We start from the raw sequence: 14,411 nt of genomic DNA on the forward strand, positions 1-14,411 counted from the left end.
CCGCGGTCTTTCCGAGAACCTAATTTTTTGCCCGCGTTTCTTCAAATTGTACAGACATATAGAAAATTTATTCTTGACGACCATCTTTTCAGGCGTCAAATTTCAGGGCTATTTATTGTTCTACTTGACGACTTTTTTTCGCTGATAAATTTCAGTGACTATTTCCACATGCGGCCTATTATTTATCTCATGTAGTTAGTATGTGGCCCATGTTGGCAAAAAGGTTACCGACCGCTCCATTAGGTACAGGTTATTTTACTCATAGACTTTTCAAGTACATTGGTCATTGACTTATAAATACTAATAATTCCCCTACTACATACTTATTTATACACATAATATATTCATAATTGTTTACCTTATTAAAGCGATGTTTATTTCGATCTGTTATTCCCAAAAAATAATACTACGGTGACAAGGATAAGGGCAATTAAATATACCTGCCTATACTTATAATTAAAATGGAACTAAGGTAAAGTTCCTCACATCATAAACTTCCGCATATTTTAAATACACAACAGTCTTGTATCGGTTCAAGTTAAATACGTATTGATATCTACAGTTAGTTAATTCAAAACACAAAGTTACTTAAGTGTGCTAATCTTCCAAAATGCAGTTGCAATTTAAGATATGCTTCAAAACAGTGGATGGTGTGTCAAGAAGTATTTTTATATGAATGATATTTTGATCACCGTTTATTTTGTTAAACTATTATACCTACTCGTATATTGGAGAACTTCCCGAGATTTCTGTTATTAGACACTAGACGTTTAGCATTCTAATATTTATTCGGTCGTAAATAGATAAATGTATATTTTATTCAATTTTAGTCCTGTTAAATTTCCGTTAATAGGTACTTACAATAAAACAGGTTTTTGTCTAAACGTTTACAAAAATTTATATGAAAATGTTATTTTGAAATGAAATAATAATATATGTTTCTTCGAAAAGGTATCCTTTTGTGTTTATGTGAATATTTTAATGAACTTCGTTGGCATACTTTAATGTCTAAATAACTTGAAGTCAGGCGCATCACATGTGATGGCGAGCTCCTGAAGGTGCAGGCTGCAGGTGATTCACAGCTGATGAGTGCAAAGGGTGTTGGCAGTTGGCAGAAGTGTAAGCGATGTGGGCGAGAGGGGCGGGCGGGGCACAGATTGAGGCCACTATTTAACCGCACGGCCGCCGCGCAACGACCTGTTGTGATCCCGTCATGGCGCGCTTCGCCCGTGTCGCTACTCTGGCCGCGTGTCTCTTGTTCGCCTGCGGTGAGTCCTAACCTTTATCCTACGTCTTCTGATGCCGCCTATTTCGCGACGTCATTAGGACGCGACGTCACATCCGCATATCCCAATCAAATAAACCAGTGGTTGCGTCAACGTTGAGTGCCGCATAAAAAGTGAATAGTGAAGTAGCTAGAGTCCAACCGTGGCGAGATAGGCCGTGTCTCCACAGAACTTGCAAATGAATGCAGTCGAACGCGATCTCCTTGCATCAAATGACTTAAGAATGTAATCAACACGCAGCAAGCCTTTCAAGGACAGCTTTAAACTATACTTTACTGACAACTATCGAGTCTGATTCATGTGTACCGGTGCTGTGAACTAACTTTCTGACAATTCATTCGGTGGTAAATTATGGAGATTTTCCGGTATTACGAAATCCTGTAATCGAACGGAATTCGGTAATTGAACGTAAGGCATGCCGAATGATAATAAACATAACAAGTCAAAGTATCATATAAAGCTTATTAGGTAGATCCGTAAGGTAACAATAGTTGATAAGTCTTAAACATATTCAGTATCGTGAGGTAATTAAAAAAAAATGAACATTTAGTAAAACAAACGTTTATCACTTGTTGCGGGCGCGCAATGTGGCTGCAGAGAACTTTCACATTCGCTGTTGCGCTGCGGCCGCAGTGCGCCGCGGCGCGCGCTTCGCCACACTGACGTCACGGCCGTGTTGTCGCGCTCGCAACTCCGCGCCACTTCTAGGGACACTTTACATATATGTTTATTTCCAAAATAATGTTTCAAAAGCTTCCATATAGTAGTTAAGTAAGATGATAAAAAAGTTGCGTCAATTTGTATTTGTTGGTTCGGTTTAACCCGCAGTGAAGAAGCTCCATGACTCAACGAGCATCAGGGGTCACTTTTATTATTGCAGGGTTTTATGCAATGCCTCTTATAACTTGCCCTTGTAACACTTTTAATCAGTAGGTACTTGATGTAATGCGATATAAAATATGATATACCTATAATATTCACAATGTTAATTTGCCTAATAACAACCGTATTAACTTTTGCTTAAAATACAAAACGTATTGTTTTTAAAATTCGATGCATAGTGCACGATATAAACAGTAAATAAGTGGCACATTTTAATAGGCATTGCATTCAATTATATAGTAGGTACTTACCTACATTTAACAAGGCTGTGGACCGCAGCAAGATTGCGAAGCGATCGCCAGCTATTGCTACCGGTATATGCATTACAGAATCTTTCAACAATCATGTGTGCATAACTAATACGACATATGAACTTTATTATTGATCGATGTTTATTTGAAATATAAATTGCAAATAGACAAACAAAACAATGGTATCGTGTAATAGCAATTATATGTTACTAGTGTTCGCCAAGTAGTCGACATTTCACCATAAAAATTCCAAATTTAATAAATTATATTGACAATGTTAAAGCTCATCAAAAGCTATTAACCAAAATAAGATAATCGGTTGATAGACAAAAGATGCAATGGCACTGAACTGCTATGTCTCTTCCTGATGTTTGTATGTACATTTTATACTAGACATACATACGATATATCAATCCTAGAATCATTACTATATTATCCAACGATAAGATTAAAAAGTTTAATATAGCTCAATATATTTGCTTCAGTTTTTATGAATACGATTCCGATATCAACCTGTAGATTAAATAAATATATATATTAAATAAAAAAGAAGCAGCTCAGTAATATATGCGCTTTATGGTAATCATAACGATCTAACATTGCCCGTTGTTGTTTTTTAGTATTCTTATCGTGTTTTGCAGTTTCAAATTTTATTTGTCTATCTTTAATATAGCCTTTAAATTTAATATATACCTAATATGTAAATCAAGTGACTAACCTAAAGTATTACTAACCTTGGCTATACACTGCGTACACGCCAGGAAATAGTACTAGTAGACTAGTAGTACTACAGACTAAAATTATGCTTTTATGAACCCATATAATATTATTTAAGGCGAGCTCCTTGATTTTTAATGGCTAATAGCTTTTTTTATCATATAAATTGTTACTGTTATTATTATTGATGGGTAGCATTCACGTATTGGTCTAAATTATTTTTATTATTTAAAAGTTTTTATATCAATAAAGCTCGTCAATAACTCATCAACAAAAAGGCAAGAAAATAAGATGAGTAACAAACGACAAAAGGGTACCTACTTAACTGTTTTGTATTCGACTATTTACCTCATTTACTATTATATTATTTAATTCTAATTATTTTATATCAGAAGTATTTTATAAGGATACTTTAGCTCTACGATAGGAAAAGATTCAAATCTGGTTAATTTTAATTTGTATGTAAAATCTATACTATGTCTATAATATCTTATATATAAAATTCTCGGTGTCACAATGTTAGTTACCGTACTCCTCCGAAACGGCTTTACCGATTTTCATTAAATTTTATATGCATATTCAGTAGGTCTGAGAATCGGCTACTATTTATTTTTCATACTCCTAAGTGATAAGGGTTGTTCACCTGTAACATTTTTTTATTTATATAGCAACACCACGTTTACCGGGTCAGCGTGTAGTTAACTATAATAATATTTTATTCTGGAGACATTTATAAGTTCATAAGTACAAAATAAATGAAGTAAGTTGCCCTAATCGCTAATAAGTATTCGAAATAACTTGATTGTTAGTGCTCTATATCTCTATATAAGATAAAAATAATTGGATAATCTTCGTTTTTATGCATGTTACGTCTTTCGCAAAGCCTCACTGTCCCGCACTACTTACTAAACAATCAACAGACCTGAAATGCATTAAAATTACTTACAAAATATTAAGAAAAAAATAGCACTACACTAAGCAATTATACATATGTACTATAAATTTAAAGAAAAATATTTATATTAAAATAATATTAACGTGCGGATAACGTTATCCTTGGCGCATCAAAAAGTTAATTATTTATCTATCCTGACCTTCTTAAAAGTAAATTATCATGCACTATCTTTTATATTTTTCTTATATTATGTTATTATCTTATTCTTTACCACAGAAATTAGTCAAATGGTTTTTCGAATGAATTAGACGGATTTATTAATGTTCAATTAATCAAATTAGCAAATATGAAACTATCCTCGTGTCTCCTTCAAAAATATGACATAGGAGCTAAGCATGTCGTGGCGAAATTAACAAAAATATCCACTGTAAATAGCTACGATAAAAAGTAAAACAACGAATGCATATAATGCATGTGAGATATCTTAAGTTAGGTTAAGTTATTTTTATATCCATCGAAAATGATTATGTACCTAGAGATTACTTATTTTTTGGATTAGTGCTTCTTAAATCATCAAAATAGTGTTCCCTCGTCGTCTTCTAGCCTTTCAGGGAGAGTCTGAATATAAAATATTGTTTATTTTCCGAGCAACAGAATATACTTTGTTACAAAATATGTCGGATTTAGCGATCGTAGAGATAACTTTATTTTAAAAATATATTTTACCAAAAAAAAAATATTTTCGCTACAGTTGGTAGAAGGTGGTAGAGCCCTTTGTGGTTCGACTCCGGCGGCACCACCGCCACACCTATTTCTACATAATAACAGCAGTATTAGGTGCTGCTGTGTTCCGGTTTGAAGGGTGTGATAAGGGAGACAGACTTTTCCGAGGCGTTCCAGCTTATTCCTTAGGGATAGCGGCGCATCTATGGCCGACCTCAGGTAGGAATATCTAATCCTATCTGGGGTTGATTACAGATGTTCACGGGCGACAGTATCCATTTACCATTAGGTGGACTGCATGCTCGTCTGTTACTCCTATATTCTAAAAAAAAGTTAAATAGAATATTCATCCAAATATGGAACCCTTCACTATACGTGGTCCAATACGAACTTGACCCCTTTATTAAATGTGCATTCTTTCGATTGGTCTTCATTCAAAATGCCAAGATCAAGTCCGTGTAAAAACGCTAACATAATATTATGAGGGCACAAGAAGTTTCAATCTAATGAACACAGAAATCCGAGGCCGCACATAAATTATTATTTGTTTAAAACCTGTCGAAGGTAATATTTTTACGATTTATTATTCAGGTATTCTGATAGTTCTAGATAGTTATATTTACATTCTTAATTAGTAAAGTGAGTTAACGTAAACAACTTAAAGTTATAACTACAGCTTATGTACCTATTATTTAAGTATACTTATTATTTAAGTATAGTCGGTAAGTAAATAAAATATATTTTAAGATTAATTTATAACTGATGTCATGTTACATAGGTTTTTCTTTTTATCTGCCACTCTATATTTATTTACTTAGAAGTACAACTTATCTTTCTTTTTTGAATGTTAATAAAAATTAACCAGTTAACTTTATAAACAAGTTACATTAACATATTAGTATATATTTCTATTTAACATATGAGTACTTATTCCATTACAACAATACATTATGAGTTATTAAACAAGTTTAATTTAAACACGTAACTTATATAAAATTAAGTAATTACTTCTTACATAAAAAGTAAGCATGAGTATACACTGCGATACATTTACAAATTAAAGTTAAGTTTGTTTCTTTTGTAATTCAGCACTGAATTAATTTGTTAATGTATTTAACTGGAAGTTTACTAAGTAGGTCATATTTTAAAGAAGAACTTTCCATCAAGCATGTTTAATGGAATTTATTCCTTGGGTAGGAGTAGTCGTAAATAAATCACTATTTAAATGTTTACCTAGACAGGGATTAATCTTGTAAACTTATGCAAGTTAAACCGGTATTGTGACTATAATACCAAGCATTTTTCGGTTAGCTTTGCTGTGATCAACAAGATTTAAACTAGAAGAATGTAAGTCAAAACATCACTTATGTTAAAGGTAGCATTCGTGTCTTATTAGATTAATAATTACTGTTCTTTAACATAATAATATACATAAATACAATATTAAAAGTTTCCATAATTTATTTTTAGGTAATTAACTACAAATAATGTAAAACAACTTAATAATTGGTTACGCAAGAAACAATACGGTAGGTACAGGCTTTATTGATTATTGCAACTGACCTCCCGGTAGTGATAATCGTGTTTAGGTACTGCATGTGCATTAAAACACTTGTAATTGTGTCTACATTTAGTATGATATGTATTGATATACTCATAGTTATCTACATTTAGTATTTTTATCGTTTCTTAAGTCACCTTGTAGATTGCAGGCCTTTAAATGCCATTTGTTTTTGTTTTTGTTTTTTACTGTTATATATATCAACCGGTCTCTACCTCGAATCTTTATGTATAGCAAAAAGGTTTCCACATTCAATTTAATGTTGTATAACTATATTGCGAAATGTATTTCTACAATAGAGCGATATTTAATATCCAAAAATTAATTGTCGATACGCTCTATATTATTACAAGGTTTGTAGTTTATATGTTTCGTGCAGAGCCGTTTATACAGTATGCCGTTTATACGTGATTTATATGACAAATATAACTAGGTGCATACGAATATTATGAGCCAATAAACATTCTATTTTTTCTTCAAATACTAACGTCCGTTAGAGTAAAATCTACAAGCAATTAATATTTTACGTTAGCGTAGGACAGTAAAGTATGTATTAAGCCTCTTTTAGCATAAGGGCGAGTGATATTTTTTCCACCCTAACGTAGACTTCTCCCAGTATCAGGACTAAACATTTTCAGGATCCGTGTTCCTTATTAACATACCTACTCGTATATGTTGTTGCAGTAAAGTAAAAAATAATCGTAAATATAGATTCTCCATTTGATCGATAATGTATTATAAGATTCAATTGTTAGAGTTCATGAAAACTTTTTATGTTTCATTAGCTATCTATTTCTATAATTATCTATTTCTACAGATATCGCAACTGGGGTTTAAAATGTGACTAAATTCTTTTATTTTCGCTAAATTTTGTAATACTAAAAATGAAAACATTTTGTAACGATACCGTTACAAATTTATTACTTATTGGAATAGAAGGGATCGTCTCTATAAGGAAAGTTAAGAGGTAACACTGCATATTTATGAGGTCGAATGTCGGTATGCGAACGGCGTGCCGCGCTCGGCCGTCGCCTCACCCGCGCTCCCCGCATAACTGTCTATTTATTCACACGCCCCATACAAATATAATACTTACATTTAAAAACATTACATTTATTCTTCAAAATAAGAAATACTTGTAACTGAAAATAAAAAATACGTTCATTCACATTTAATCTACAAGTAAATTATACTGTTGCAAAAAATATTAAATAATAGTAGTACTGTGATCATCATAATACTAATGAAGTAGTAGTATGTAGTATATATTTTTATTAATCCAACATTTCAAAGGTCCATTTATATCCCATTACTATACTTACTATACAAAGCTTGAATACCGGAATACAGTGTGAATGAGTGTTGCGAAGTGTCATTAGTAGTTCCGTAGGCGAGGTCTCATCTAATTTTATATTTACAAATCAAAAATTGCAAATTGATGGTATAAAATAAATTACTTTTATAATATTAACAACTATAATCTCGAATACACTGGATTTCATTGGTTAAATGAAGGAGAGAAGTTATTTTAAAAAGTTTCATACAAAAGACATCAACGCGCTACTACATTGTGTTCTGAAGAGTACAGGAAAACTACATCTCTGTCACTTAATGCATATAATAATTTATATCTTGTACTGCTTGATATTGTAGTTATATTTTCTAATCAATAATGATTATATTATATGGAATATTATAGCTATACGTATTATAAAAAATACTTAAATACGGCAAATCTTTACATAGATACAAAAATATTTTTTTCGCTTATTTGATATCGTTGATGTTTGAAAGGAACATTTATTTTTTAATCTATCCGCTATTTATTAAAAAAAGGTTCACTCTACGAGTTTTACGAGAGTTTAAATGGAGAAGCAATCATGGGGTTATAGTAGGTAGATATACACTAAAACCCTGTCTTGGAAATTATCTCAGACAATATTATTCAAAGCTTTATTTTATTACTGAACTACTAACCTACCTAAATGTATTATTAAATAATATAAAATTATGATACACGTGCCGGATCCGGGTCAAAGAGATAAATATATTTAAAGTTTCGCTGACGAAGCTGTGTCTTATTTATTGTTATTTGAATACATAGAAGGTACTTTACGTTAAAAAATAATAAAAGTACAGTTTCGAAATATTTATACTTACGATTAAATTGTGCTACTTTATTCCAAGAATTACTATGACAGTTTAATATTTTAAATTCAAGTAAGACTTAGTTATGACATTTGTAATATATGCCTACTAATGAAAACCGTTTCGGTCCTAATGAAATAACATAAACCTATCTACATAAATCACGCCTAGTAACAATCAAAGGCGGTGTCATTTGAACTGAACAACGTTTTGCAATATCAACAAGCAATCAAGAGATAAGAGAACAATGATATAATATTAACACGCTCGCGTATGGCGTGCGGGTGGCAGCGGAGCCTCTCGCAAGCGCACCGTTAGATAATATTGCGAGAGCTTGGTTTCCTTGTGTTACGTGCACTGTGTTCACGCACACAACCCACATCTATTTCTTATTGCTTGTTAACAAACATTACTAAAGCGTGTCAGCTCATAATTGGCGAAAAAACAGTATCTCACACGGGACTAATGTATTTAAAGTAGCAGTGGGAATGCTCCGAGATTACAAAAATCTCTAGATAAGAAATATTCACTGCTTAAATTTGTATCTGGCTCAATAATAGTTTAATAGGCATATCGTTAAGATTTCCTGAATCATAATTGGCGGTCAAGGAAAACAACTATTCCGTGACCTTTTCAAATTATAATAATTTCAACAGCACACCGACACAAAACCATCAAATATCATGCATAATGTAACGATTCGATATATAGACAGAAGAACTTAGAAAGAGTCGTCCTTGTCGCTTGCTTAAGCGCTGACATTTCGGAGCCAGTCAAATGTCACGTGCGCTCACTCCACCTTTGACATTTACACTTCCAAGTGACATTTTACTTCTAATGATAAAAAAGCTGTAAACGATCGGCAAATATTTAATCAAATGTTACATTATGTGAATAAATTTATTATTTTGCATAGCAAATTAGCGCTTGGTTAGTTGTAGGAAGTAGTGATTCCGCGACACCAGAGTCGGCAACTAAGCTTATTTCCGGAACAATCAACATTCAAACTATCTCCCTTTTGAAAGTAGCAAGGTTACGTTTATAGGAAGTACTATTAGTTTTTTGCCCGGGGCTCCGCTCTACTCCGCTCGCTTGACAAGTTGCTCGCCTATCTTTAAATTCACGTATCTTCTGATTGATTGTATCGATTATGGAGAAATTATGTTACTAGAGGTGAAAGTCTGTCTTTTTGGAAACTATACATTAATTTAGCGAATAATACTTACTTAATGGGTGTAATAAGTTTAGATTAAAAATGTTGCTCAATTTTCAGCAGGTGTCGATGGGCATCGATGGCGGCGGCAAGCGGATGACGCAGTCAAGAAAGACGACAGCCTGGAGCTAGAGTTATGCAAGGACAAGGACGCCGGCGAGTGGTTCCGGCTGGTCACCGGCGAGGGCGACAACTGTCGCGACGTCATCCAGTGCACCGCCTCGGTCAGTGCAATAGGCGATTACTACTTTTACAAACATATCCTTTCTCGCACGGTATCGCATTGATATCAATGTGAACGTGCGAATGTGGTTCTTGAAAATCTTTTGACCAAGTTTGAATATTATACGAATAAATCACAGTTTATTCAAGCAATTAAAATTCAATTGATATAAATATGTATGCCACTGGAACTTGGCCGTCCGCGTTAATATTTAGATTAATCTATCCGGACCAACTATACATAATATTGCTTAACATAATCTTGAGCTTGCTAAATTCCAAATATTTTACTAGATAATACGCCAATATCCAACGTAAGTTATATAATCAATGGCACACTATTTTAGAGAACTTGTTTACATTGAAACTTTGTCGTAGGCCTTTATACTTGTAGAACTTAAAGTCTCTCAAATGTTTGAGTAAAATTTATTTGTACGTAGGATAGAATTTAACTGGAAGTGGTGGTAACTAAATTAAATATTTTGTACAACAGGGTATCCAAGCTATTCGTTGCCCAGCTGGTTTGTACTTTGACATTGAAAAACAAACTTGTGACTGGAAAGATGCAGTGAAGAACTGCAAATTGAAGAACAAGGAACGCAAAATCAAGCCTCTCCTGTACACTCAGGAGCCAATTTGCTCAGACGGTTTCCTGGCTTGTGGAAGCGGAGATTGTATAGAACGTGGATTGTTCTGTAACGGTGAAAAAGATTGCGCCGACGGTTCTGACGAGAACTCTTGCGGTGAGTGCCGATAAATTAACAGAGGTCGTTGTTCTAACTGTGCCAATAAGGCCCTAAAAACACGTGGCGTTTAAACGCTGAAAATACGCAATTGAACTTGAACGCAATAATTTAAAAATAAATACTGGCTCGCATGGTATGACTAACGACCTGCCTGGTATGCCAATCACTTAGCCTAAAAACATCTCAAATGTTATATCTTAAGCCTCCTTACCAATGCCTTATCGTGTATGTATTATTAACAAAGGTAATGCTCGGTTTATAATGTCAAACCCATTATCAAAATATTGAAAGCTAACAACTTTAAACTTATTTCAACTTCAGCTGACCTCATATGCAACTAGTCGGTATGCAATGACTAACATCGCAGTCGATTCATACCTACCTCTCAATACACGCCTCACGACTTGAAATCCTAATGAATTTAACTGAGAATGGCAGTTGTGTGCCAGGAATACAGAGTTACTTTGGAACAGTCTTTGAATTGCTCATTGGGTGGTTCCAAAATACAAAAATATCTATGAGTTAAAAATAATTTGATGCTTCAAAATGTATTCAGTAATAATGAGGTATCGTTAAACTTTTATTGGCGATCTTTATTCTTAGGCTAATTATAGAGTACAAGAATTTTGAATTTTTGTAAATGTTTTATAATTTAATGCGGCATAGCCAGTTTTAACATATAGCGTGTAGCACACCACACACGCCTAGCAACTAGGTAAAGCTGTTTTGTAATCATTTAAATTTCAGTTGCATACAATTTCAATTACCATTTAATTGATTACTCAATTCACATAGGATATTACACGGAACGCGAACATTCAAAGTATATTTTAATCTATCACCGTGTATTGCATTTAAAAGTGAAATCCCAATAGCTAGCAAGTTTTCTGAACGATTTGATTAAGCGAAAGTACCCATACTAGTTCCAACTACCGACTTGAGACTCGCATGCTCATGCATACGCGCCAGTATTAACAGCTTACATCAAAATTAGACACGGCAGTAATCTTCAGAGTTCAACGTGTAACGCGTAACAATATTTTGACAAGAAAATTATTTACAGTTGCGTTATCGCAAGACTAATTGATTTAAGAATCAAAAATATCGATTTGCACCTAACATTTATTATTTTTTGCTTTTCGTAGATATTGACAACGACCCCAACAGGGCACCACCTTGCGACCCATCGCAGTGTGTCTTACCCGACTGCTTCTGCTCAGAAGATGGTACCGTGATCCCTGGAGACTTATCCGCTAAAGAAGTTCCACAAATGATTACCATCACTTTCGATGATGCTATCAACAACAACAATATCGATCTATACAAAGAAATTTTCAACGGAAAACGCAAAAATCCTAATGGTTGCGATATCAAGGCTACATTCTTTATTTCGCACAAGTACACAAACTACTCAGCCGTGCAAGAAACGCACCGAAAGGGACACGAAATCGCAGTACATTCAATCACGTAAGTGTGCAATTTTGAATTATTCAGCAATCATTGATTGTGCTTGACTTCTTTTTCAATTGAAAATGTAATGATATGTTAATAATCGGGCTAATTAGGCGTTTTTTCGATAATTAACTGCCAAAATGTTAAATTCGTTTTAAATTTTGTTGTTTTACTTTAGAAACTTGATTGAGACTTGATAAGATCTTAAAGTTAACCACCGTGTTATTGTAAATAAGCCTTGTAAGTATAATCACTCATCAAATCTTTTCCTTGTAGGCATAATGATGACGAGCGATTCTGGAGCAACGCTACCGTAGATGATTGGGGTAAGGAAATGGCTGGCATGAGGGTCATCATCGAGAAATTCTCAAACATCACCGATAACAGTGTAGTAGGTGTCCGAGCTCCATATCTTAGAGTAGGTGGTAACAATCAATTCACCATGATGGAGGAACAAGCTTTCTTATACGACAGTACCATTACAGCGCCTCTGTCTAACCCACCTCTATGGCCTTACACTATGTACTTCAGCATGCCTCACCGCTGCCACGGTAACTTACAAAGCTGCCCCACTAGAAGCCATGCTGTTTGGGAAATGGTAATGAACGAGTTAGATCGTCGTGAAGACCCCAACAATGACGAATACTTGCCCGGATGCGCTATGGTTGACTCTTGTTCGAACATTCTTACTGGGGATCAATTTTACAACTTCCTCAACCACAACTTCGATCGTCATTATGATCAAAACAGGGCTCCCTTGGGTCTATACTTCCACGCAGCTTGGTTAAGAAACAATCCCGAATTTTTAGAAGCTTTCTTATACTGGATCGACGAAATCATTCAAACCCACAATGACGTTTACTTCGTAACGATGACTCAAGTGATTCAATGGATCCAAAATCCACGTACCGTTTCTGAAGCGAAGAACTTCGAGCCATGGAGGGAGAAGTGTGCCGTCGAAGGTGTCCAAGCTTGTTGGGTACCCCACTCTTGCAAGCTTACGTCGAAGGAAGTTCCCGGAGAAACCATCAATCTACAAACATGCGTGAGGTGCCCATCCAACTACCCCTGGCTAAACGACCCTACGGGCGATGGTCATTATTAGAAGAGATCTCGCGCCTCACGCGCTCCAAATTAGTTTATAAAATAATTGCAATTAACGGATTGCAAGGACATATTCGGGGTAAATAACATTATTGCCGACTTTAAAAAAGTAATCTCGTCATTACCAATGCTACTTTGAATATGTGTCCCTGTAATTAAAAATGTACTGGGTCATAATCCCGTCTGTAGTATAAGTACCTACCTAACTATATGTAATATAGACTCACATGAATATTTAATAGGTCTGTTTAATACTTTATGTGATTTTCTACTGTAAGTCTGTTGGATAAAAATTTAATTATAAAACATAAAAAATTAGCATTTTTTCATTTACCTCCTTATCCTTAAGTAGGTGACCTGTGAAAAATATTGATTTCTACTAACTGTTACCACATTATATGAGAATGTCGTCATATTGTTGCAAAACTTATAAAACCTACCTACTTATGTAGTTTATTTATTTGCACTAAACAGTACGCAACTACAAACATGTAATAGGAAGTTTTCTTAAATTAACTATATTCTGAACAGAAAAACATTACCTTGCACGAATAAACCGTACGATAAAGAAACAACAAGTAGCTATTATTATGCACATAGCGTTGCTTTTAAACTACTCTATATCGAAGTTAGTTCTTGACATTAAAGTGCTACGTGAAAAAATACGCCGGCCATACTCGTACGTAATAAAACTTACATCCGTGTTGCATTCTTATCAACGACAAAAGGTATAAACTACGACAAAGTTTTATAACTTTAGAACGTACAAATATACATTCATATTGGCAAAATATATATGATATACATATGTTATAGGCAAACTCCGAAGCTCCGGCGCTCCTAGGTTGGACTGGTCAATCCTCAGGTCAGACTGAATGACTTAGTCAAAGCCCAAACAAATGTAAATTTTCGGCCTTTGACTAAACAATTTTCGTCAAACCTGGGAGAGACTAATTTGGTCAGGCAAACGTCAAAACACAATTTTATTAAATCGGGGTTTGACGAGTCAAACTCCGATATAGGTATGAAGTGTCTTATCTTCGTATATTTGGAAGCATTTTATCATTTAAGCAGCTTTCAAGTCTTAAGAACCGCTTAACTCTGCCAGTTCTGACACCTGATTGATCAGCTTACGTGATTTTCACTTTTATATTTGAGATGCTTTGAGAGAATGCCGTGTGGCATTAGGCCCACCTTTTGTACGATGTGCA

The 14,411-nt window shown here is 34.3% G+C and overlaps 1 protein-coding gene across 2 annotated transcripts; it reads left to right on the forward strand.

The window, feature by feature from the left end:
* Positions 1-1,133: 1,133 nt before the first annotated feature.
* Positions 1,134-13,518, forward strand: serp (chitin deacetylase-like protein serp). Of its 2 annotated transcripts, none has more exons than XM_073080370.1 (5): positions 1,134-1,268; positions 9,737-9,900; positions 10,392-10,641; positions 11,790-12,111; positions 12,373-13,518. In XM_073080370.1, exons 1-5 carry the CDS (start codon positions 1,214-1,216, stop codon positions 13,199-13,201), a joined length of 1,620 nt encoding a protein of 539 aa, XP_072936471.1. In that variant the 5' UTR covers positions 1,134-1,213; the 3' UTR covers positions 13,202-13,518. The 2 variants fall into 2 exon arrangements, with proteins under 2 accessions (XP_072936471.1, XP_072936472.1); XM_073080371.1 differs by having other exon boundaries at positions 1,144-1,268; positions 9,740-9,900.
* The last annotated feature ends 893 nt before the right edge of the window (positions 13,519-14,411 follow it).

Source organism: Epargyreus clarus, unplaced genomic scaffold, assembly GCF_041222505.1.
Source record: "Epargyreus clarus isolate Ecla_fem2 unplaced genomic scaffold, WU_Ecla_fem_2.2 ptg000015l, whole genome shotgun sequence".
Classification (NCBI taxonomy): domain Eukaryota; kingdom Metazoa; phylum Arthropoda; class Insecta; order Lepidoptera; family Hesperiidae; genus Epargyreus; species Epargyreus clarus.

Coding starts and splice junctions, on each gene's coding strand:
- serp (XM_073080370.1), top strand. CDS start 1,214: ATGGCGCGCTTCGCCCGTGTCGCTACTCTGGCCGCGTGTCTCTTGTTC. Junction 1,269..9,736: donor GTGTCTCTTGTTCGCCTGCG/GTGAGTCCTAAC, acceptor CTCAATTTTCAG/CAGGTGTCGATGGGCATCGA. Junction 9,901..10,391: donor TCATCCAGTGCACCGCCTCG/GTCAGTGCAATA, acceptor TTTGTACAACAG/GGTATCCAAGCTATTCGTTG.